This window comes from Psammomys obesus, unplaced genomic scaffold (genome assembly GCF_907164565.1).
Source record: "Psammomys obesus unplaced genomic scaffold, mPsaObe1.curated_primary_1811, whole genome shotgun sequence".
Classification (NCBI taxonomy): domain Eukaryota; kingdom Metazoa; phylum Chordata; class Mammalia; order Rodentia; family Muridae; genus Psammomys; species Psammomys obesus.
Genome location: NW_026596079.1, coordinates 388,797 through 412,542, shown reverse-complemented (window position 1 = coordinate 412,542; position 23,746 = coordinate 388,797). Strand labels below are relative to the sequence as shown.

Sequence of the window (23,746 nt, the reverse complement as noted above, 5' to 3'; positions counted from 1 at the left end):
GTTCTCTAGAGAACTGCCGGGCTGAGGAGGGGGTAGGAAAAGAGGAAGACTGAGTGGCAGTGCTCAGGAACCATCCACTGTTTTTTCTTTTCTTTTCTTTTTCCATCCACTGTTTTCATGCAAGCACACCACACACTGACTAGGCATCTGTCACTAAATATTTCAGTTCCTGCAAGCACTTTGAGCCTTTCTTCAAAGCCTGATCTTGAGAGCCCCCTACGCTAAAGGGCAGCATCCTACGGCAGAGCTGGAAAGCTTCTTGAAAAGGACCAGAAAGTAAGTACTCTAGCTTTGTGGAATACAGTATCTAGGACAACCCTCAATTCTGACATGTAAAAAAGCTCTTAGATACTTGTAAGCAAAAGGGCATGGGTGTGTCCCAACAAAGCTTCATGTACTGAAAGAGGCTAGAGTTGGTCTGCCTGGGGGGTGTGTCATGTGACACTCTTAGGTCTACCTAGTAGCTGGTATCTAGGGACCCTTTTGGGACAGATAGGTTGAACCTGAGTGTTTTTCCTGTTCAGAGCAGAGAGGCACAGCTCTGGGAAAATGAGGAGGTTAGTGAACTGGTACAGTGTGTGTTTGTTGTGTGTGTATAGTGGGGTACCTAGAAAGTTTGGGTCCCAGGCAGTTCAAATATCCAGTTGTCCAAATATCAAATATTTAAATCTTCCTATAGTCCAGTTTGAGGAGGATTTTAGCATCAGATGTAGGTGAAAGAGCACAGCACAGCAAAACAAAACAAAAAACTGCCAACATGACAGCTCCATTATTAGAGGTAAGGGTTTTATTGTGCATAAAAGAGGGAAAATAACCAGAGGCATCTGGAGGAGTTCAGAGATGATAGCAAGAGAAAGCACCTGGAGTTGGCCAATGCTAGCCACGTGGGAGAAAGGGAGAGTGGGAGAGAACATTGGAGACAAGGAGATAGAAAAAGATAGAGAGATAGAGAACAGAGCATAGGGAGGGAGAGAGGATGAGAAGGAGAGGATGGTATAAGAGACCTGGGGTCTGAGGAGAGGAGAGAGAGGAGGTTAGCATGGGGGTTTTGAAATGTTTAGCAGCTCCTTGTTGAGTAGGGACTGTGGGAGCCTGAAGGGTGGGATGGGCTTTCATATGAAGTTACAGCCATGTGTCCCCTCTGCCAGAGGTAAGGGGAATAACTCCTTTTGGCAGATAGGAACCTGTTCCACAAGTTCCCGAGGAATCCTGGCTTTTATCTAACCTCCAGAAATCCTTCTCTAGTCCAATGTGAGCCATTTCTGGGTATCTGGACTGCCTAAGACTGAACAGAAAGTATTCACATGTGAATATATGTGTGAAAAGATGGCCTGGAAGCCTGTGGGGAAGAGATGAGCCATGAAGTAAGCCTCTTCTGGGGTCCTGCTTCCGAAAACACAGAAGCTGGAGGACTGGGCTTGAGGCACAGCAGAGCAGGGAGGAGGAGGACGCTAACATGACTGAAAATATGACTAAAAACAGGCTGCGGGAAGTTGTGGAATAAGTGTAGGCCGGGAGGGGAAAGGAGCTGGAGTAATGCCTCCTGAGAAGATGGCATTTGAAAACCCCTCCCCTTGGTCTTCCGTAAACTGTCAATATGAGACAGTGAATCAGGATTCACTCCTATGACTAACGCTGAACAACCAAAGGATTCCTGAGGTTATTTCCAGACAACGGTCATGTTACCTATTTTTGTACCATTTTAAAAATGATTTATTTAATTTTATCTTATGTGCATTAGTGTGAAGGTGTCAGATACCTTGGAATTGTCAGTACAGACAGTTGTGAGCTGCCACGTGGGTGCTGAGAATTGAACCTGGGTCCTTTGGAAGAGCAGTCTCTTAACCACTGAGCCAGCTCTCCAGCCCCTATTTTTGTACCTTTTGATTACATTTTTGTTTGTTGAGACAGCCTTGTCTGTCCTGGAACTCTGTAGACCAGGCTGGCTTTAAACATACAGAGATCCGCTTGCCTCTACCTCCCTAGTGCTAAGATTATAGCGCTGAGATCAAAGGCATGCGCCACCACTGCCTGGCCTAGCCTTTGCCAGCTTTTCCTTCTAACCAACACGAATGTTTTCAAACCACAAAAAACAACAGAATGAAAACGAGAGGTCATATGAAGTGGCAGCAAAAGCAAAAGAGCCTTACAGGATGTTTCAAAGAATGGCTCCAGGCTTTGTGGCAGCTGGGCATAGAGTAAAAAAATCAGCCTGGCTACAGGTCTAGGAAGGGGGTGGCTGAAACGAGGGCCAGAAGAATCGGAGAGGAACCCTGGCTCAGCTTTCCTCCTCCCAGGCTCCAGGTTACTCCTTTGAATGAATCAAACTGGTGTTTAACCAGTTTGGACCACTGGCTGAAAGCTTTGCCACAGGCAGAGCAGTCCTAGGGCTTCATGCCAGTGTGAATCCGTTGGTGCTGGAGAAGGGCTGAGCGCTGACCGAAGGCTTTTCCCACACTCACCGCACTGATAGGGCCTCTCTCCAGTGGGGATTATTTGATGCCAAATGAGGTGTGCGCTTTGGGTGAAGCCCTTCCCACACTCGGCACAGGTTCAGGGCTTCTCCCTGGTGTGAACTTTCTGGTGGTGAGTAAGGTTTGAACTTCGGTTGAAGGCCTTGCCACACTGGCTACACACGTGAGGTTTCGGCCTGTTATGAGTCCTCTGGTGCTGAGTGCGGGTTGAGTTCTGGCTGAAGCTTTTTCCACACTCAGAGCACTCAGAGGGTTTTTCTCCAGTGTGGACTCGGTGGTGAAGGGTGAGGTTGGAGCTTCTTCCACTGAAGCTCCTTCCACATTCATGGCACTCAGGGCTTGTCGCCGGTGTGCACACCTCGATGCTGGATGAGGGCTGAGCTGTGGCTGAAGGCCTTCCCACAGACACTGCAGCCATGCGGCTTCTCTCCTGTGTGATAATTATTTGGTGCTTCCTGAGCATGGAACTTTAACCAAAGGCTTTCCCACACACCTTGCACAGGTGGGGCTTCTCACCAGTGTGAATTCGCCGATGCCGAACAAGGCTAGAACTCTGGCTAAATGCTGTCCCACAGTCGCTGCACTGATAAGGTTTCTCTCCAGTGTGAACCCTGCGGTGCTTAATGAGGTTTGAGGTGCCACCAAATGGCTTGCCACAGCCATCACACTCAGTGCGGTTTCTCTCCGGTGTGAGCCCTCTGGTGCTTCCTGAGAGGTGCACGCTGGCTGAAGGCTTTACTGCCCTCAGGGGACAGTGGTGAAGGAGGGCCCTCCACTACCCTTGGCTATGTGTCCATCAGTACACCCCTCTCTCTGTCATGACCTGGATCTGTACATATCTATTCCTATGAGCCACCCCTGCAGACCTTACCCGACCTCAGTCCATCCTTCCAGAGGTCGGCCTCTGCTTGCGGCACCAGAGCCTATGTTTTTGGCAACATGTCTTGCTGTTCACCGACACCTGTGGCTCAGCCAGTGTGGGCCCTTCCAGCTACAATGCACCCCTTCCCTGCACCTGGGGTCAGGACTCCCTCCCATAGTACTGCCATTAGTGTAACACAGACGATAAGTGTCTTTCCTTCTCTTCCTGTTGCCCTGGGGCATGTCATGACATGAATTTTACACCAGCTTAATGGGGTGCTTGGGAAACCCCGTGTCTCCATGTTATTGAGTACCCAAGAAGGACAGAGGAAAGGGTGAAGGCTTCGGGGATAGCCTGGAGCTTGCTGGGCTTCCGTTGTCAACCTGGAGTCCCTTGCCCCCTTCTGGCTGTGTGGAGAAAATACCAGCCAGGGAAGGAGGAAGGCTGAGGCAATGACCACAGCAGCCTGTAAAAAATGTTTCATGTGAGCCAGATAGAACGAACCCACCTGAGACCTTCTGGCTGAATGGATGGTAAAAATGGCCTTTGCTTTATCTTCATGTTAAAGATAGCAGCTCACTTTATAGCCCCAGGCTGGCTAGTCTTAAACTTCCTATGTCTGGCCAGGTCTGGCCTCAAGCTTGCAACAATCTTTGTATCTCAGCTTCTCAAAGGCTGGAATCCCAAAGAAACATCCAGCTCTGCCTCCTCGTCTTCTTATTTTTGAGACAGGGACTCACTACAAAGTTCCAGCTGTCCTGGAACTTGCTATGTAGACCAGGCTGCACTTGAACTCACAGAGATCCGCTAGAATAGAGTCACGTGCCAGCATGTCTGGCTTTTGCTCTTCTTTTGAGACAGAGTCTTATATAGCCCAGGCTGGCCTCAAACTTGGTATGGATCAGAGATGGACCTTCATCTTCTGCTTCATCTTCCTAAGTGCTAATCACAGGTTTGTGTCTGGCATATCTGTGCAGGCCATAGTTTTTTTTTAAAAAATATATATCTCATGTGTTTATGTGTTTCCTGAGTTTACATACGTGCACCATGTGTGTGCTGGTGTGCACGGGGGCCAGAAGAGGGCATTGGATGCCCTGGAACTGGAGCTGTAAGCTGAGAACCAAACCTGGTTCTTACCATTGAGTTATTTCTTCAGCCTCTATAGGCTATTTTTAAAACAACCTTTAAGAACAAGGGATGTAGTTCAGTGGGAGAACACTTGCTTATCAAGCACAAAGCCCTCTTTCTATCCCAACTGTCACAATAGAAAACTGCAAGGTGTATGCCTCATGCCTGTAATCTCAGCACTGGGGCAGCAGGGTGGGGTGGGGTGGGGGACTGATTCAGGAAGACAGTCACACATTAAAGGATAAACGGTCTACACAGTTCAAGTAAGCCTGGGTTACAGAGTGAGACCCTGCCTAAAAGAACTAAAAATAAACGCACAAACTTCCCACAATCCTTGAAAACCCCTCAAGTCCAATCTTTACCTTATAGGTTATAAAATAAAAGGTCTGTTAGCTGGATTTGATGACCCTGACTGAGATGAAATAACACTGGGGGGAACCAAGAGATACAGCAATAAGGAACAAACTTTCTGGCTTGAGCCATTATTTAGATGAGTGCTTTATTAGGAAGAAAGAGTGAATCCGTGAAGGGTGTGGTGGTGCGTGCTTTTAATACCAGCACTGGGAGGCAGAGTTCCAGGACAGCCAGGGCTACACAGTGAGACGCTATCTCAAAACAAAACAAGAGTGACTCCACTATCCTGGCCTTGGAGGCACATACCTTTAAACTCAGTACTCAGGAGACAGAGGCAGGCCGATTTCTACATAGAGTGTTCCAAGCTAACCAGGGATACAGAGAGAGACCCTGTAAGCAAACAAACAAAACCAACCAAGGGTATGGTAGATTGTATTCATTTATTTAGACAGGGTCTCAGTATGTACTTTTGGCTGGCCTCAGCCTCACTAAAACTAGATTGACCTTGAATTCAGAGATCCACCTGCTTCTGCCTTCTCCTACATGCTGGGATTTAAAGGTACGTGCCCTTATGTCCAACTAGCTTTTTTTTTTCTTCTTCTTTTATTTAATGCATGTGTTGGGGGGCATTTTTCCTGCATACCAAATGTGTGGCATGCCTGAGAGGTCAGAAGAGGACGATGGATAACATGGAAAGTGGGGTTACAGATTGTTTTTAGTTGTCCTGTGGGTGCTAGGAATTGAACCCAGGTCCTCTGGATGAGTAGTCAGTGTTCTTAACCACTGAGCCATTTCCCCAGTCCTGCAAACTGTATGTGTTTTCAGAACTTCTAGAAAGTGGTTCTCAACTCGTAGGTCATGACCCCTGGGGTGGGTGGGTGAGTGTCACATATCAGATCTTTACATTATGATTCCTATCAGTAGCAAAATGAAGTAGCAATGAAATAATTTTACAGTTGGGGGTCACCACAACATGAGGAACTGTGTTAAAGGGCCGCAGCATTAGGAGAATTGAGAACCACTGTTCTAGAACAGAACATGCTCTCTTGAGAGGAAGCACCTTCACGATGAATGGCTTTTAGGTGTATACAAATGCCCTCAGAGCCCTGGCCATGATCCTACTCTTGGGAGGTGGCTTAGCAGAGACCTCAGTGCTTTGGTAACCTGCTGTACAGATCCAAGGAGGATCTCACAATCAAATGGTGGTTTCACTGGTCTTCCGACTCCTATCTTGGCTTGTTTCATTTTTATGTAATGATTCACTTAGGTTAAATTTGCATAATATTAACCATTCTACAGAAGACACTCCAGCGGCATTTAGCATATTCAGGGCTCAGGCCGGGAGTGGTGGCACATATGCCTGTATGTATGTCTTAAGTACCATCTGTGCGCAGCACCTGCCAAAGCCAAAGGAGGGCATCGGGTCTCTGGGAACTAGAGTTCTCGTTTGTTGTGAGTGGCCATGTAAGTGTTGGGACTAGAACCCAGATCCTCTGGAATAGCAGTGTTCTTAACTGCTATCTTGCCATCTTGCCATCTTTCTAGCCCCCATTTATACTTTTTTTTTTTTTTCCTTTTTTTAGATTGGACTGTGGAGTCTGGCTGGCCTGGTACTCCCTATGTAGACCAGGCTGGCCTTGAACTCACAGAGATCCACTTGCTTTCGCTACATGACTGCTAGATTGAAGACATGCACAACTGTGCCGCACCTTTTTGGAGAAAAAATTTTCGATACAGGGTTTCAGTACTTGCTTTGTAGGCCTGGCTGGCCTCAAGCTCACAGAGATCCACCTGCCTCTGCCTCCCTCACAGTTTTCTAATAATTAACATTTAGTTAACTTTAATTCTTTGTCTCCACCTCCACTTGCATGTTTTATAGTTTCCCAAGATTTAAAAGCTAGCTTACTGATTCAATATCTTTTTTAACACACCACTTGTTATTTCACGTGTGTGAATGTGCGTGGTGCGTGTGCATGCACAGTGGAGGCCGGAGGACAAGGTGATGGGGTTGGCTTTCCCCTCTCCCTCATATGGTTTGGGGGATGGAGCTCAGCCAGTAGAGAACTGGGTGCTGGGAACTGTACTTGGTCGTCTGGAAGTGTAGCAAGAGCTCTTAACCACAGAGCCATTTCTCCAGCTCCATCTTTCTTCCTTTCAAGTGAGAGCATCTGCTGCTGTAAACACCTTTAGTCATTGCCTTTGCTCCATCTAGTAACTGTTCCATGTTATCCTCAATCACTTATTTTTAGGTATTGATTAATCTCCTTGGATTTCTTTGTTGATCCACTGGTAGCTTTATCTCTACAGCCCTGCGAAAATTTCTGTTTTCTTGTTGTTGCTGGCTAGACAAGACCTTATTTGCTTCAATAACTTCAAGCTTATGGAGACTTACTTTGTTATCTGATATGTGGCTTGTGTTCCATGAACACTGGAAAAGAACGATGTTTTAGGTGGAGAGTTTTTGTATTTGGGGGTCAGCTTGGGCTGCTGTCTCAGAGTAACGTGGGTTAGAAGTTGGTCTCAGTAGTAAGGACCTGTTCAGTATGGCTTTGAGACTCAGTTCCTAGCATCTCCCAGAAACAGAACAACCCAAACTCATAGCAAACCCTTACAGAGGTAATTTATAAACAACAGAAGTTTATTGTTTACTTTTCTGGAGGCTGATGAAGGTGCCAGTAGATTCAGTCTGATGAGGGCTTCTAGATGGTATATTTTATGTATTCTTATGTGGTGAAAGGGCACAGGGCAACCAGGTTTCCTCAGGCCTCTTATATAAGGACAACAACTCCATTTACAAAGGCTTTGACTTTGTCACCCAATCATTTTCTCAAAGTCCCACTTCTTTTTCTTCCTTTCTATTCTTTTCTTTTGAGACAGGGTTTCTCTGTAACCCTGGCTGTCCTGGAACTCACTCTGTAGACCAGGCTGGATTTGAACTCACAGAGATCCACCTGCCTCTGCCTCCTGAGTGCTGGGATTAAAGGCGTGTGCGCCACCACTGCCCCACATAAGAGCCCACTTCTTAATACTAGTATATTAGGGATTAATTTCAGACATGACTTCCAGGTGGGCAGCTATGATTAAAGAGCAATGTATATTAGGTATACTGGTTTAGACTGGTATCCAAGTCTTGCATCTCCGTTGCTAACTCTAATGATATTCCATCAAGGGTGTTCAACTTCTGACATTGTCACATGATGTCATTGTCTAAAAATGTGTTGGGCTATATTCACAATTCTGGGATATATGCAGGCTGTAAGATGAAGGAGAGTAGATACTGTATATTATTTTTATAGCTAGTATATCAAAGTCTTCATTATTGTACAACTATTGATCCTTTCAACTCTATTGTGATTTGATTCATGTATTTTTTTTTTAGGGTATATACTTGTAAGTACTGCAACTTAATGAATCTATCCTTAAATCAATGTATAATGTCCTTCTTTCTACTTTAATAGTTTTTCTTAGATTTATGTTATATGTGTATTTTGGATATATATATATATATATATATATATATATATATATATACACACATACACAAACACCATGTGGGGAGCAGTGTCCACGGAGGTCAAAAGAGGGCACTGACCCTCTGGAACTGAAGTTACAGATGGTTATGAGCCACCATGTGCATGCTGGGCCCTCTGCAAGACCAGCAAGTGCTCTTAACTAATGAGCCGTCTCTCCAGCTCCCCTTGGAACAGTTTTGACTCGGTTTGTCTTGTCTAGTTGTGCCAGGTCTCTGGATTATTATTTCCATGGAATACTTTTTTCCCACTTTCACTCTAAATTATGTCTTTGAACCTACAGGAAGTCTCTTAGACAGCTTCTTGGACCATGCTTTCTAATCCATTCTGTCAATATACTCATTTTGACCAGGAGGGTTTGTTTCCCTTTACATTTTTTTTCTGCAGTGCTGGGTATTAAATGTAGACCCTTGTGCATGCTAGGCAAATGCTTACATTTCTAGCCCTCCTTTCCCACCTTAAAATGAAAACTATTTTATGTGGTGGGCACGTGGTGCCCTGGCGTGTGCGCATGCGTATGGAGGTGCAGAGCTGATGCTGCGTGTCTTCATCAGTTGTTCGCCACTTTACCTGTTGAGGTGGGGTCTCTTGCTGAACCCCAACTTTACCAACTAGTCTAGCCAGCTAACTTGTTCCGGGGATCTCCTCTCTGCCTCCCTAGTGCCGGGATTACCGATGTGACCAATGCCTGTCTTACTTTCCGTGGGTTTGGGGGATCCAAACTCGAGTTCTCACCGTCGTAGGACAAACGCTCTATCTACTGGGCCATATTTATGCCTCATTCTGAGATACAGTCTCACTGTGTTGACCCTCCTGGACCTGAAACTGCAATTCTCCTGCCTTAGCTTCTTGAGTAGCTAGGATGACAAGGCTCAGCACTGATGGAGTGTTTCCGTCATGTTGCTGTTTGGTTTTGGTATATTCTTTCATGTTTTTCTTCTTGAAATCTTCTATTGCCACATTCTTTTATATTCAATTATTTGTTTTTTAGTGTCATTCTGATTGTCTCCTCTTTTTTTTTGGGGGGGGGTGTTTGGTTTTTTTCGATACAGGGTTTCTCTGTGTAGCCTTGGCTGTCTTGGACTCCCTTTGTAGACCAGGCTGGCCTGGAACTGATTTTTCTCCTTCTTGTGTGAATATGATGGATGTTTTCTTAATGTTTACCATGGAATTATAATGCAAAACCTAAAAACAACTGATACAAAAAATTCTTCCCTATATAGCTGTTACTTTTATAATTTATTATCACACATTCTATCTCCATGTGCTCTTGCCGCAAAAGGCTTATTAGGCTAAGAGGTATAGGTCAGTGGGAGGGTGCATGCTTAGTACAGTACGAGGTACAGAGCTCCATACTCAGCACCAGCACATGTATGTCTATATGCGTGCACGCACCTATATACAAATATATATAACATGTTCTTCGTGGGAAACAAAAGCAGACTCACATGGCCAAGAGTGGTGCCAAAGGTCTGTAATCCCAGCCCCTGGGAAGTAGAGGCAAGATCATGAGTTTGAGGTCATCTGAGGCTGTAATAGTGAGATAGTGAGGCCCTATCACATGCCAACAAAAGTGAACTCACAAAATACAGTACTTACCACTGTAATTGCCTTTACCCGAATCCTGTCCTCTCAAATCCCTTTAGCATTTCTTAGAGGAAAGGTGTATTCATGATGATCCCCCCACAAACTATTGTTTATCTGGGACTGTCTTAATCACTCCTTCATTCTGTGCCTTTCTTGGGTGATGATAAGTCCATTGGCACTTTAAATATGTCTTACTACTATGGCCTTTCATCTCCTTTTTTTTTTTTTTTTAATTTTATTTACTACGTATACATTGTTCTATCTGCATGTATACCTGCATGCCAGAAGAGGGCACCAGATCTTATTATGGATGGTTGTGAGCCCCCATGTTCTTGCTGGGAATTGCTCTTAACCTGCAAGCCATCTCTCCAGCCCCCTCTCCTTAACTTTTAACAAACACCAGCTATCATCACTTTCTCTTCAGGAGATATTGGTGTTATTTGCAGCCTACATGGACCTCAAAACCTTCAGGGATCCTCTAGCCTCGCACGTGCTAGCATTACAGATGCAAGCCTCACCCTGAGGTGGTAAAAGCCAAACACCTGCTCTCTCATGCTCAAATTCTTATCTTTCAGCAATTTAATTAAAATGAACTTTGTGTGGATTTCTTTATTTTTTTTAATTTTTATTTTTTTAATATTAATCACAGGTTATTTACTTTGCATCCCAGCCATAGCCCCCTTCCACCCTCCCTCCCTCATCTCCTCCCTGTCCCTTTCCAAGTCCACTGATAGGGGAGGACCTCCTCCCCTTCCACCTGACCCTAGTTTATCAGGTATCTTCGGGACTGGCTGCAATGTCCTCCTCTGTGGCCTAGCAAGGCTGTTCCTCCCTCAGGGGGGAGGGGGAGGTAAAGGAGCCAGTCATTGAATTCATGTCAGAAATAGTTCCGGATTTCTTTAAATTTATCCTACTCAGCTGCTTGGGCCTGGGCCTATAAACTGAGGTCTTCCGTCAAATTGGAGATATTTTCAGCTCTTATCACAGTCTTTTTATCCCCCCTTTACTCTTTCTCAGGCCCAACAGAACACACGCTGGCGCACCTGATGGTGCCCTCCAGGTCCACTGAACGATGGCCACTTTCTGACCTTTTTCTCTTTTTGTTCCTAAGACGGGGACAATCTTACCATCTGTACTTGAAATTTCTTCATTTTTTCTCCTCCCTGTTCAAATCTGCTGTTGAAATGCTCCAGTGAATTTTCATTTCATTTTATTGTACTGTTTTTGTATTAGATTTCATATTAGGTTCGTTTTAAAAAGTGTTCCTCTTTATTGACAGAGGTTCATTTTAAAAAGTGTTCCTCTTTATTGATAGTCTCTCTTTATTAACATGCTCCCACCCCGTGGCTCCTTTAATCTCTCATGGTTTCATTTCCTCCTGGGTTGCTGGTAGCAGACTATACATTAAGCATAAATAATAAGCCGGGTGGCTCACGACCATCCATAGCTCCAGTCCCAGGACACCCAAAGCCCCCTTCTGACTTCTGCAGGCACTGCATGTACGTGCATTCGTGCAGGCAAAACACCCATGAACATAATCTAAGAAGAACATTGAAGCCACTGTGGAGCAAATTGGCAATGGGGGGCATCTCCAAGGACCTGTCCCCGACATAAACATTAATAAACAATAAAGAAGAAACTGTCAGAGCCAACTTTGTCGTTACAGGTTTGCAGCAACCGATGAAACAGTAAATGGACAGACAACGAGGCAGCTGCAGAGTGGAAGGAATACCTTGCTATGTTCTTGCCTGCCTGGGCCCCTTCCCTGCTTGATGCTATCCTGAGAACAGTGTGAGACCTGGATCTCTAGTCCAGAGGGAACAGCAGGTCTTGCTCAGAAGGTTCTGGCACTAACATGTCTGGGCTTCCCTGAAAAGACTGGTCCAAGACGCCTATCTCTGTTCTACATAAGTCGACTTATGGAAGGGGGCTGTACTGATCCTCTCCATGACATCCCCAGCAAGGACCTCTTGGCAAGCTACTTAACATCTTACCTCTTCTTGGTCTGGTCAGCAGGTCTGTTCTCGGGGCTACTTCTGGGACCCTCTCATGTCCCTCATCTCCCCACCATTCCCCCACATTTACAACAGACTTTGTTCAGCCTTCGATGCATCGCCACACTGTCTGCTCCCTCTCTACCCATAGCCTAGGGCAATGTGAATGCAGCCAGGAGAAAGCAATGCAGTCATGAGACAAGGGCTGTTGCCAGCCTGGTTATGGGGTCCGGCCTGTAGGGCAAAGCGAAGGATTCTAACAGCCTCCAGAGCACACCAAAAGGAAGGTCCTACTTACTGTATAAGGAGCTAGGGGAAGTCTGACATCCGGCCCTGGCCCCTTGAGTCCACTCGTGAAGCCCAACACAGATGACTCCTTAAAGGCAAGCTTAGGGTGTTATGGCCATCATCATTCCAGAATGAGGACAGCAGTGGGGAGCCGGTTCCCAGTACCTGGCTGCTGATGGTGACGGATGACTTCGCATGTTCACTGTTCAGGGATGGTTGAACAGTGTGACAGCAGAGGGGACCACAACCTGAAGATCTGCAGTGGGTCACAGCAGAGCATCACTCACATGGGCCTGTGCTGCAGGAGTCCCAGGCTTCATACCTGGTCCTGGAGCTGAGGGCTTCACCTCTGTCTCCTTAGGATGTGCTCTGAGGACCTGAGCAGACACAGCAAGCGCACACAAAAGCAGGGACCAGGCGTCCGCCATCCTACAGAAGGCTCTCTCTCCATCTTTGGTTACAGGTGTGAAGAGTAGGTACACTGATGCCCAAGGCAAATCGAGCCCCTGATACCTGGCAGGCATCTCATGGAAAGGTCCAGGCCTAACAGGAAGAGGGAACAGCCCTGACAGAGCCTTCTCTGTGGTGGGCCCTTCTCACTTTGGGCTCTTGACACACAATCCTATGAAGTTCAACATGCAAGACTGCCCACTGTGAGGGAGGTCGGACCAGCCGAGGGCAGCAGATACTGTGGACACACAGCCATCGTGTGCAGTGCCTGCCCGTCTTAGCCGTCAAGCTTGTTTGAGATGCACGTAGTTGTAACGGGGACCCTTGTTTCTACCCTCCCGGAATGCCCTCCCACTGTAGCAATCATCCATTTGTCCAGCCTCTCATTTTTCCTTTCCTGTTGGTGTCCCAGGGTTCACTTCTGTACCCATCTTAAATTCCTTAGCGATTTTATCTTGCCCCAAGGGGACACCAACCTTTACCCTGTGAAGCCTCTTAAACTGGGGCTCATCTCCAGCCTTGACTTTCTCTCTGGGCAGAGGATAGGGTGCCCCCACCTAGAGGTATACTAGCTCCTCACAAAGATGAGCTGCTGACTACCCTGATTCCTCTCCATTGATACCTCCCCCCTGGGGGGGATTGGAGAAAGAAGGTGGATAGTCCTCAGTCCTTTATCACTGCATTCCAACATGTTCCATCTCTGGAGTAGAGAAAACGCAGGAAATGTTGGTTGGTAGAAACCTCTAGAGATAATGTCTGCCAACTTACGAACTGGATTTCTCCTCCTAGAAGAGAAAATTTTTTAAAATAGTGTTTCCTAAACTGGGCGTGGTGGTGCACGCCTTTAATCCCAACACTTGTGAATCTGGGGTAGGTATGTCCTTGAGTTCAAAGCCAACCTGGTCTACAGAGCAAGTTCCAGGACAGCAAGGGCTACACAGAAAAACCTTGTCTTGAAAAACAACAACAACAACAAAGCAGCACTGTTTGGGGAGGTTAGGTTGTGTAGCCTTGCTGGAGGAGGGCTTTGAGATGACACACCCTCATTCCACTGGAGCTGTAATCCAAAATAAACTCCTTCTTTAGTCAGGGTACTTTATCACAGAAAAAAAAAATAATAATGAATGCAACTCCCCTTCCTATTTTCTGGTGTATGCATCCAGATTACCTTAGACTCACACAACGACTGTACATCTTTTGGTCCTTTTTGTTATCAATCGTATCAGAGTGTGCACTTGCTTTAATTATATACTTAACTTGTGGTAGACCATGTCTTAATCCCTAGAACCTGTAGACACACTACACCACAGGGCACGAGAACTTTGCAAACGGAAAGGACCCACATGGGTCCAATCTAATCACACCAACCTGCAAAAGCCCTGAGAAGCCAATGCAAGTCCCCAGATATGCAACAACGTTAGGAACCTCCATGAGTTACAGGCCACTCTGGGCAAAGAAATTATAAACCTGTGTAGCAACCACAAGGCCATCCATCTTGCTAATGACTTGAAACCTAGAAGCATTTTTTTTTCCCCTGGATAAAGGCGGAGCTAATTGAAAGACCCCACACTACCTCAGCAGGACCTCCCCTCACCCCCAAGCCCCATAACAGGTACAAAATTCTTCCTTACTGCAACCGGCTCCGCTGATCCACCACCTTTGGGCACCAAACACAGAACACGAGGCGTGGACCTAAAATAATGCACCCCCAAGGCTGTGTTCATCTCTAAGGTCAACTTACACACACAGACACAGACACACACAGAGACACAGAGACACAGAGACACACAGACACACACGCGCGCACGACTCTGCCTGCGCTGGGCACGGCGGTTATAGCACAGTCTAATGCCCAAATCAACCTCAACCGACCCTTCAAGTCCCGCCCGACTTCCGGCCCTCGGCCTCGCCCCGTGCCCCTCCACCTGGCCGCTCTATACCCCAGCAAGTTTGGGGACCCAGGCGACTCGATGGTTCAAAGCTGTGTCCTGCGAAAGCCGCCAGCCACTTAGTGATACGAAAGGTCACAACAGAACCGAGCACGCAATGAAGTTTCAACTTAGTAATTATCTGAAGCATAGTAAGAAGTAAACATCCCCGGGTAAAGGGAAATCTTAATTCAAAGGTCCCCAGAATTAAAACAGATTGTAGATTGATTTTAAAAAAGTAACATGGTGGTGGTGGTAGGGTTGCTCAGTGGCTAGTGTGTGCCAAGCCACAGCTTCAAGGTCTAGCACTGGTAAAATGAAAAGTAAACAGAAGAACTAATCAATAGGGGGCTGGAGAGATAGCTCAGAGGTTAAGAGCACTGCTTGCTCCTCCAGAGGGTCTGAGTTCAATTCCCAGCAACTACATGGTAGCTCACAAACATCTATAGTGTGATCTGGTGCCCTCTTCCGGCATTCAGGTGTACATGCAGGCAGAACATTGTATACATAATAAAATAAATAAATCTTTAATCAATGATTTGGCAGGTGAAAAAAAAAAAACACAAAAACCCAAATCCGTTAAGCAGGTAATTAATTTTTTTTTGTAGAAGCATTCATAGAACTGAGGGACCACCAGGGAATGAGAAAAAGAACTGTGATTATTTGAATCGAAGCCAGGTGCAGATAGCTCTTGAAGGGCAGGGTGAACTGTTCTGAGAAACAACCAGCTGTAAACTATCTACAACCAGCTGTAAACTATCTTCATGCTATTCTTGCTCACCAATCAATGTATGGAGCAAACGTGGTCTAATTTTCAGATATAAAAACCCTGTGCTTTGTATGTTCGGGTCGTCTCCTGTCTTTGGAGGGGCGACCCTATCACGATAGCAATAAACCTCTTGCTTTTGCATCGTGTTGTGGTCTGTGAGAGTTCCTGGGAAGGGCGATCCTGAGCTCCTGAGCAGTGAGACTCCAGGTCTTACAGAACATTTATTAAAAAAAAAAATTTAATTATATGCTTGTTTTAGAGGCATATTAGACAAAAACCGTTATTATATAAAATGTCCACACAAAAAGCCCTGTTGGAATTTCAAAAACACCGACTAGGTAAGCTTATAAAAGTCACCTGGAAAACGGCAGACTATAAAGCAAAGCAAAGTAAACAAGGGCTAGAGAGATGGCTCAGCAGTTAGAGTTACTGGCTTCTCTTCTAGGGCGCTGGGGATTTGATTCCTTGAATCCACATGGCTGCTCACAACCATCTGTAAATCCAGTCCCGGCAGATTTGTAGCCCTCTGGCCTCCCCGGGCACCAGGAACACAAATCCTGCACAGACATACACACAGACAAAACACCCATGGACACGAAATAAACAAAAACAAATCTAAAATGTAAACGCTTCCTTCTCAAATGTGTACTCAAGAGAAAATTATTTTTGCTACCAACGATGAATGTATTTATTCTAATCTAAGCTAGCTTTTGTCCTTCTTAACTAGCAACAATGCACAAACACATTCACACTCGTGCACGTGCATGCATGTATGTATGTATAATGTACTTCGGATGGCGCTCAGTTGGCGGAATGATCGCCCAGAATGCACAAAGCTTTGGTTTGATTAGACCCCAGAAACTCATAAACTCACCTGTAATCCTAGCAAAGAGGTAGAGGCAGGAGGATCAAAAAGGAGCAGAAGTTCAAGGCTACCCTGTTACACACAGAGTTCGAGGCCAGCCTAGGACGTGAGATCCTATCTCCATTCAGTCAGAGGCTGGGGACATCACTCAGTAGGTGAAGTGCAGACAGGAGGAACTAGTATCCTAAAACCCGAGGGGCTCCACATGTTATACCCAAGTCTCGCAGACCCCAAGGACCACTGAGGAGCTTATTCTGATGCAAGCAAATGCAGTAGCGTCTCTTTTTATTACAAGCTGGAGCTCAGGCCCACACCATCACTGATGCAGTGGTTCTGGAGTGTAGAGCCCGGGTTCAGGGGAAGGAGGGTTTTTATCTGGGTTGCAGAGAGGTTTGGGAAATTACAGTTTAGCAGTTACACAGTTGGATGACACTCAGCAAGGGCAAGCTTGCTACAAATTGATTGTGGCTAGCTAACAACGAGCAAGCTATCTATAGACCTCAGGAATGTTAGGTATTTCCATGCCTTATGCTCTACCACCAGGCTGGTGGACTGCCCAGACATATGCCCCACCCTGAGATAAGATACCTTCCCATTCTTGTGGTTACCTCCAGGCTATTCCTTGGGTAGGAAATTTTATCGTTTTTTTCCTGGACTTGGTGACCTACGGCCTAGTTCCAGAGCTTGGTGACTTTGGGGTGGGGGTCAGGCCTGGTTCTCTCAGGTACATCTGTAAGGGATTTTTCTTGACTGAAAAATTTTGAGGTGGGAAGAGACACCCTAAATCTAGGCCTCATCTTCTGGTGGCAGCCAAATAAAAGGACATGAGAGAGGGAAGTTCTTGCTCTTTGCCTGCTTGCCCTTGCTCTCAACGGAAAGTTTACCTTTTCACTGGTATTAGAGCCCACAGCTGAGCCATCTAGCCTCATGACTTCTTAGAGTTTCCATCGGGAGACAGCCATTGTTGCATTAGTTCGACCATAACCTGTTAGACATCCTAATAAAGCCCACTTTTATATAAGTAGATTCTTTAGATCAGTATCACGTCTCTGTAGAGCCTTGACTAATAAAATTGCTAAGTCCCTCAAGCTCTTCAGGCTGCAGCCTATCTAAGACTGGGTCCACTCCCTGCATGAAGCTCTTTTTGGCAGATACCTCATGGCTGTGGCATCTCCTACTTGTTGGGGTCTCCTTTGTGACCCACACTTCACCTTCACAACTTCACACAATAGTCTCTCAGGGCCTTCAGGCAGGGACTGTCCTACCACACACTTGGCTTCAGTGATCTTTGAAACCAGGGGAAGAATCTATAACCCCTTTACTCATCCAGCCTTTGTATCTCTACAGCCAGCAGAAATAAGACCGTTGCTGGCTTGGTGGCCAGCTAGGGATGGACCACAGCCCATTTGAATCACAGTAGCAGCAGTTTCTGTACCCAGTTGCTTTTTCAGAGCAGGGGCTCTTTCTAAGATTGGAAGCTTAGCTTTGTGGGAGTCCCTTTCCAGGAGGGCACCCTAACCTTTGTACCAGGGAAGAGCAGACAGCCTCTCCTTAACTGTGCTAATCCCCATAACGATTAGAAGCCTCTCAGCATAAGCCCCGGCTTCAAAATTAAGCTTTCTAGTGGTCTTTTCCTCCTCAAACTGTGTAGTTAGTATTTATTTCTGCCCCTTTTCCATTGTAGACCTATATAAGCTTTATCTGAAATAAACAAGCCACAGACTCAAACGCCTGCAGTCTTGACATTTTCTTTGCTTAAGGAATTTGTTTAGTACTCTTAAATCTAGCCTCAGGCAAGTTCTTAGGACATATACAGAAGGCAGCTAGATTATTCACCAAAATATTATGTTGTGGCGTGTGATTCCACTGGGAGAAACCAAAAACTTAGGCTCAATTCAAATTTAGATTAAATGAATTTAATCTTACTGCCAGGAGAAGGTGGGCAGCCTTAGAGCCAAACAGCATGCTGTGTGGAAGTGGGAGTTAAGGTGGGGTCTTAAGGTGGACATCAGAAAGGTGTGGGTTACATCTACCCATGGAACCCACAGCTGGGCAGGAAAATTGCTGTTTCTTCCTTTCTTCCTATACAGTAATAAAAAGACCATTTCATTCCTTTCCCTGTGATAAGCAGACTTTACAAAGGCAAAGGCAGCTGTTAATGCCTCACAGCTCATTACCCTATTCTATTGTATTAAAAAAAAAGTGTTGGGCTCTGCAATGTTTATTATTATTTGACCAATAATTATTGTAGTGGTATTATCTAACCTGCTATCACAAATAATCCCAGTTATGGTCTTGGCCTCTATCCTCGGTTCTGGCTAGTACTTAATAAAGCTTGCTTCAAATGTGGCTCAAAAATTGTGGTAGTGGTCTCATTCTTTCCTGTTGGAACTGTCACCTGGTTTCCCTTTGGAAGCACTGGAGCTGGCCCTCCAAAACCCACACTGCTCTGAGCACTACCATCTTGCTGGCTTCTACTAGGATGGCTCTGCATACAGCATCCAACCACTTTTCTAGTCCAAAGCCCCAACATGGTCAGGTCCTTCACAGTAACAGCCAATCTCTGGCAGTTAACACTGTAAGAGTCACTTTTCTGTGAAAAAAACACCATGACCCAAAGCAACTTATAGAAGAGTTTATTTGGGCATACAGATCCAGAGGGGTGACAGTCCATCATGGCCTGGGGGCATGGCAGCAATGGCAGGCAGTGTGACAGGGGCAGGAAGCTGAGGGACAACATCTTCAATTGCAAACAGGAAGCAGGAGGCAACCCAGAAGTGGGGCAAGGCTATGAACCCTCAAAGCCCGCCCCCAGTGAAGTATTTCATCCAGCAAAACTGACCTCTCCATAACCTGTCCAAACAGTGTCACCAAAAGGGGACCAGTGTTCAAATGCCTGAGCTTATGCAGGGCATCTCATTCTAACCATCACAGTAACTATGATATTGAATGCCAAACACACACATAATTCCCATATGCTTTCTCATGTTCTCTACAGGCCTTTCTGTTACTCCTTCCTGTGCTTGCCTCTGAGCAGTTATTGGTTTATCAATTCTTTGTTGGGGATGGGATACAAGTGGAACCTTTCTTTGCCCATTTTCTTTTAATCTGAGAGTCACTCATGTTCTATGCACCGAAAAGCCATTTCTTTTTCACAAGAGATTTAAAACTTTATTTATTTATTTATTTATTTATTTAAATTTTATGTACATTGGTGTTTGACTACATGCAGGTATATGTGAGGGTGTAGGGTCCCCTGGAACAGGAGTTACAGAGAGTTGTGAGCTGCCATGTGGGTGCTGGGAATTGAACCCGGATCCTCTGGAAGAGCAGTCAGTACTCTTAACCGCTGAACCACCTCTCCAGCCCCCATTTCCTTCTTTAAGATTTATTTTATTTTTATGTGTATGTGTGTTTTGCCTGCATGCACACAGGCATGCACCACATGCATGCCTGGTGTCATGGATCCCCTGGAGCTGAAGTTACAGAACAGAGTTGCCAGCTGCCAGGTGGGTGCTGGGAATTGAAACCAGGCCTTCTATTAGAGCACACAGTGCTCTTAATCCCTGAGCCATCTCTCCAGCCACCCAAAGAGCCATTTCTAAGTAGTTGATACAGTTTCTGTATCCATCCTCTTTTGACATTTGGGTGTTTTAGTTTTTGGTTAATACAAACACAGCTGATGTGAATATTTGGTGACAAAATCTTATCAGCATTTGTTTCCTCTTCTGTTGAGCAAGTTCTCCATCCAGTTGATGCTGTGGGTGTGTCTTTCTGCTCCCGGAACTCCTAAAATCTTCTCCACCTCACCCCACTTACAAACCATACACATTTGAGACACAAAACCCGTGATTTACCAGGACTTTCAGAGAGAAAGCAAACTGTATAGCCTACAAGGTTTTGGAAAGACACCCCACCTCCCCCATGCTCCCTGAGACAACAGCCTGCTTAGGCCTGACTGCCCACTCTCTGGTCAATGTCTCAAGTTCTCAGAAGAAGCTGACTTTGCTGACTACTCTCCACGAAGCTGTCCATGTCACTGAGCAGCAGCAGCTTTTATGTTTACTTGGTTCACTCGCCCCCACCCCCAAACTCTTGTGGCGATCGTCCCACTTAGAACTCTGTCCTTACCTCCAGGAAGGCCTGAAACTTAGGCAGGAGCTCCGCCAACCTCCTCCCAAGAGGTTCCTGCCAAAGACCCTCAGTTGGCTTTCCTGGAGCCATTCAGGCTGTGCATCTCGAACTCGCTGTCTGACGGCCGGTAATTCGTACACCAACCCAGTACTCCCAACCCTCCGCTCCGCTCCGCCCCGCCCCGCCCCGCCAGTCTACTCTGCTTTGCCTCTGGCTGTTGTGCCCCGCCCGGGGGGTTCGGTTCCATTCTCAGGGATCCATTCTCATCAGGGACCCACCCGCCTTGTTTCTTGGCGGTGCACTCTGCTGGGTTCTCCTACGTTTGTCCCCGTGCTCTTCGTCCGCACCCTCCCAGCAGAGCCTGGAGCGTTCCGTCCACCCGAACGCTTTCCGCCGCCGCGGAGTCCGCTGCGCCTTCTGCGGAACTCAGACGTCGTAGACGTGTTTCCAGAGGAGTGGGTTCGCCGTGCTATTTGGGACTTCCGGAGCTTGCGGCGGCCGCTTCTGCGCATGGCGGTGAGCGGTGGGAAGAGGCGTGTTTGTAGCGAGGCCCTGCGGGTGGACCGGGTGGCATGTGAATTTCGTCCTGTCCCACGTTTTTCAGGAGCTAAGACTCCCTGCCCGGGAGCCACTAGCAGCCCCAGGCCGGAGAACTAAACGCGCTCCGCGCGGACCCCGGCCCCCCCCCCCCAGCTTCCGGTGCCTCGGATCCTCCCCTTCGGAGTTCAGTGCAACCTGTATGTGACTCCGCCACTAAGGCACATCCCGTAGGCGCCTCAGCGTCGATGAAGCAAAAGAAGAAGAAAACCCCGAACAGGGTCTCTGGAACAAATGGAGACCAAAAGACCTCCGAGAAACCGGCCCCAGACGAAGCTCCCCCCAGTGCTGAGGCCCAGGCAAGGGTGGTATTCCCTGTGAGCTTTCTGGGTGCTAACCCGCCTGAACGTGCGGAATTAAGGCACTGAAGGGATGGGAGTGGAGTCTGCGGGATCCTGATGCTTATCTGTGTCCTCCTTTCCATCACAGGCAGAGCAGCTGGCTCGGGAGCTGGCCTGGTGTGTGGAACAGCTGGAGCTGGGTCTCAAGAGGCAGAAACCCACCCCGAAGCAGAGTGAGGGGCCCTTCTTTACAGTTAGGGAAATGTAAATGGTGGCAGTGCTGTGGTCTGATGGTGTTGCCAAGAGGGGGGATTGTTGCTTTTTTTTTTTTTTTTTGAGGTGGGGGTTTCACTGTATAGTCCTGAAACTCTGGCTTGGAACTCCCGGAGATCCACCTGCCTCTGCCTCAGCCTCCCGAGTGCTGGGATCAATGGTGTGTTTGAAGTCACCAGCTCTTTATTTTTATTTGCAGAAGAGCAGGCGGTAGGGGCAATCCGAACCTTACGCAGTGAAAAAACTCCCTTGCCCCGGAAGAGACAGCTGATGCGGTCCTTGTTTGGGGACTACAGGGCTCAGATGGATGCGGAGTGGCGGGAGGCCCTGCGGGCTCTAAAGGCTGGTGAGAAGCTTCGAAGGGATTGAGTCAGTACATCTACTTCAAGGAGGTAGAGAAGCTTAGCTCAGCAGGGTTGGTGCAGGAGGAGATGGGCTCAGGGAAAACGCATAAGCAGGGAGAAAGTATATACGTGTCGGGGCGGAGGTCCTGGAAGAAAGAGCGCCCAGGTCCACCCCTTATTCTGCTCATCTGCCTTGGCTTTGGCTCACTCCTGACCACAACGCCAGGTACCAGTTGGAGTGTGGTTCCTGGAACTAAATAGCCTGGGTTTAAATGCTGTCTCTGTTTAGATCTTAACATTTTTGGTAAGTCACTCCATCTCTGTGGGTCTCAGCAGGGAATGACAGTATCTGCTTTTGTAGAAATTGTAGTTTTGAGAAATTAATTAGGAAACTTGTTTGGGCGGTTGCAACGGCATGGATAATGTTAGCTGTTACTCAGTGGCTCTCTGCTCCCCCTTCCTACAGCTCCCCATTCAGCCCAGGTCCAGCTTGTGGGTGAGGCCGCCAGAAAGAAGAGTGGAAGGGTCTGCAGGCCTCGTCCAGCAGAAAGAACAAAGACCAATCCGGACTTTACGGATGAAGAGTTCCGGTTCAATTTCTTTTAGCGTCACCTCCACTCTGGACCAGTCATCCTCCTCCGGGGTGGTGTGGAGATTTGTCTGGAGCACAGGGCCTTTCCAGGAATTCTCTTGGCCAAAGTGAGATTGGTTTGCTCCTCACTGCTGTGTGGACAGGAAGCTGTTGGCTGGTGTGAGGTTGCTGTGTGGAAACTTTTCAAGGAAATGTACCTTCTGTCAGAAGAGAGATGCAGATGGGAAATCTATGATAAGGGTGGTTGAGGTTGAGGGGGTTGTAGAAAGACATTCTCTCTCCAGTCTCCAGGAGTGGCTTTCGGTGATAAGGAACTGTGGAGAAGCTGCCTACACACAGGGCTCACTTTTGAAGGGATGCCCTGGCCATTGGTTTAGTGCTTTATCTATTGTTATGTCGCCCTGATTAATAAATCTTTTTTAAAGAACTAGGGTGATGAGTGAAAGAGTGTGCTGTCTGTGTTGGAGGAAGTGAGGTGAGGCAGGGGCTGTGCTGCTTGGTCCAGCTGTGATGTCAGGGTTTAGTAATCTGTCAGTGCCTCCTTTTTTTCTGAGCAGGTTTTCTACAGGGAGCCATTGTGGCCTCCATCAAGACACATATTATTGCTAATGAGCCAAGGAACTACTTGCCTTAAAAGATTCAGTTCAAAAAAATCTTGATGTGTTTGTGTGTGTGTGTGGGTATGAGCTTGCTAGGCACATGTGTGGAAGCTCAGTCTCTAGATTCTGTGGCAGTGGTATTTATGGCTTTGTCTGGCTCTTTAGGCCAGAAATCTGTGTCATTCTTGATTGCTGTCTTTTTCTAACACTGTGTATTCAATACTTTGTGGTAGGATAGGTTGAGGGTTAGGAGACTGAGGGTTAGTAGGTCAGGATGTTAAAATTAGCTGAGGGTCAGGGGTTCTGTCTGCTTCTGACATTAGGGTTATGCTTATTAAGATTTATTTAGAATTCTGTCTCTGTCAAGATGATCTTACTGTTGTGTAATAGTTTAAAAATATTTTTATTTTGTGTGCATGGGTTTTTTGCCTGCTTGTATGTATGTCTTCCATATGTTGCTTGGGTTTGTAGAGGCCAGAAGAGGGTGTTGGATTCTTTGGAACTGGAGCTACATGGTTGTGAGCTGCCATATGGCTGCTGGGAACCGAATCTGGTCCTGTGTAAGAGCAGCAAGTGCTCTTAACACCTGAGTCATCTCTCCAGTTCCTACAAGAACTACATTTTAAAACACAGTACTGCTATAGCTGAACTTCTGGCTTTTCCTTACCTTGTAGCCTATACCAGCGAGGACAGAGGG

General features: G+C 46.7%; 1 protein-coding gene and 1 pseudogene across 1 annotated transcript; one reads left to right on the top strand and one right to left on the bottom strand.

The window, feature by feature from the left end:
* Nucleotides 1-2,553: 2,553 nt before the first annotated feature.
* Nucleotides 2,554-20,875, bottom strand: LOC129690788 (zinc finger protein 16-like; annotated as a pseudogene).
* CUNH8orf33 (chromosome unknown C8orf33 homolog) lies at nt 20,567-22,881 on the top strand. The gene is given in 6 exon segments (XM_055626636.1): nt 20,567-20,879; nt 20,968-21,042; nt 21,044-21,259; nt 21,390-21,474; nt 21,714-21,860; nt 22,325-22,881. Coding segments are annotated over 6 exon segments (669 nt in total). The 5' UTR covers nt 20,567-20,873; the 3' UTR covers nt 22,465-22,881.
* Nucleotides 22,882-23,746: the final 865 nt, after the last annotated feature.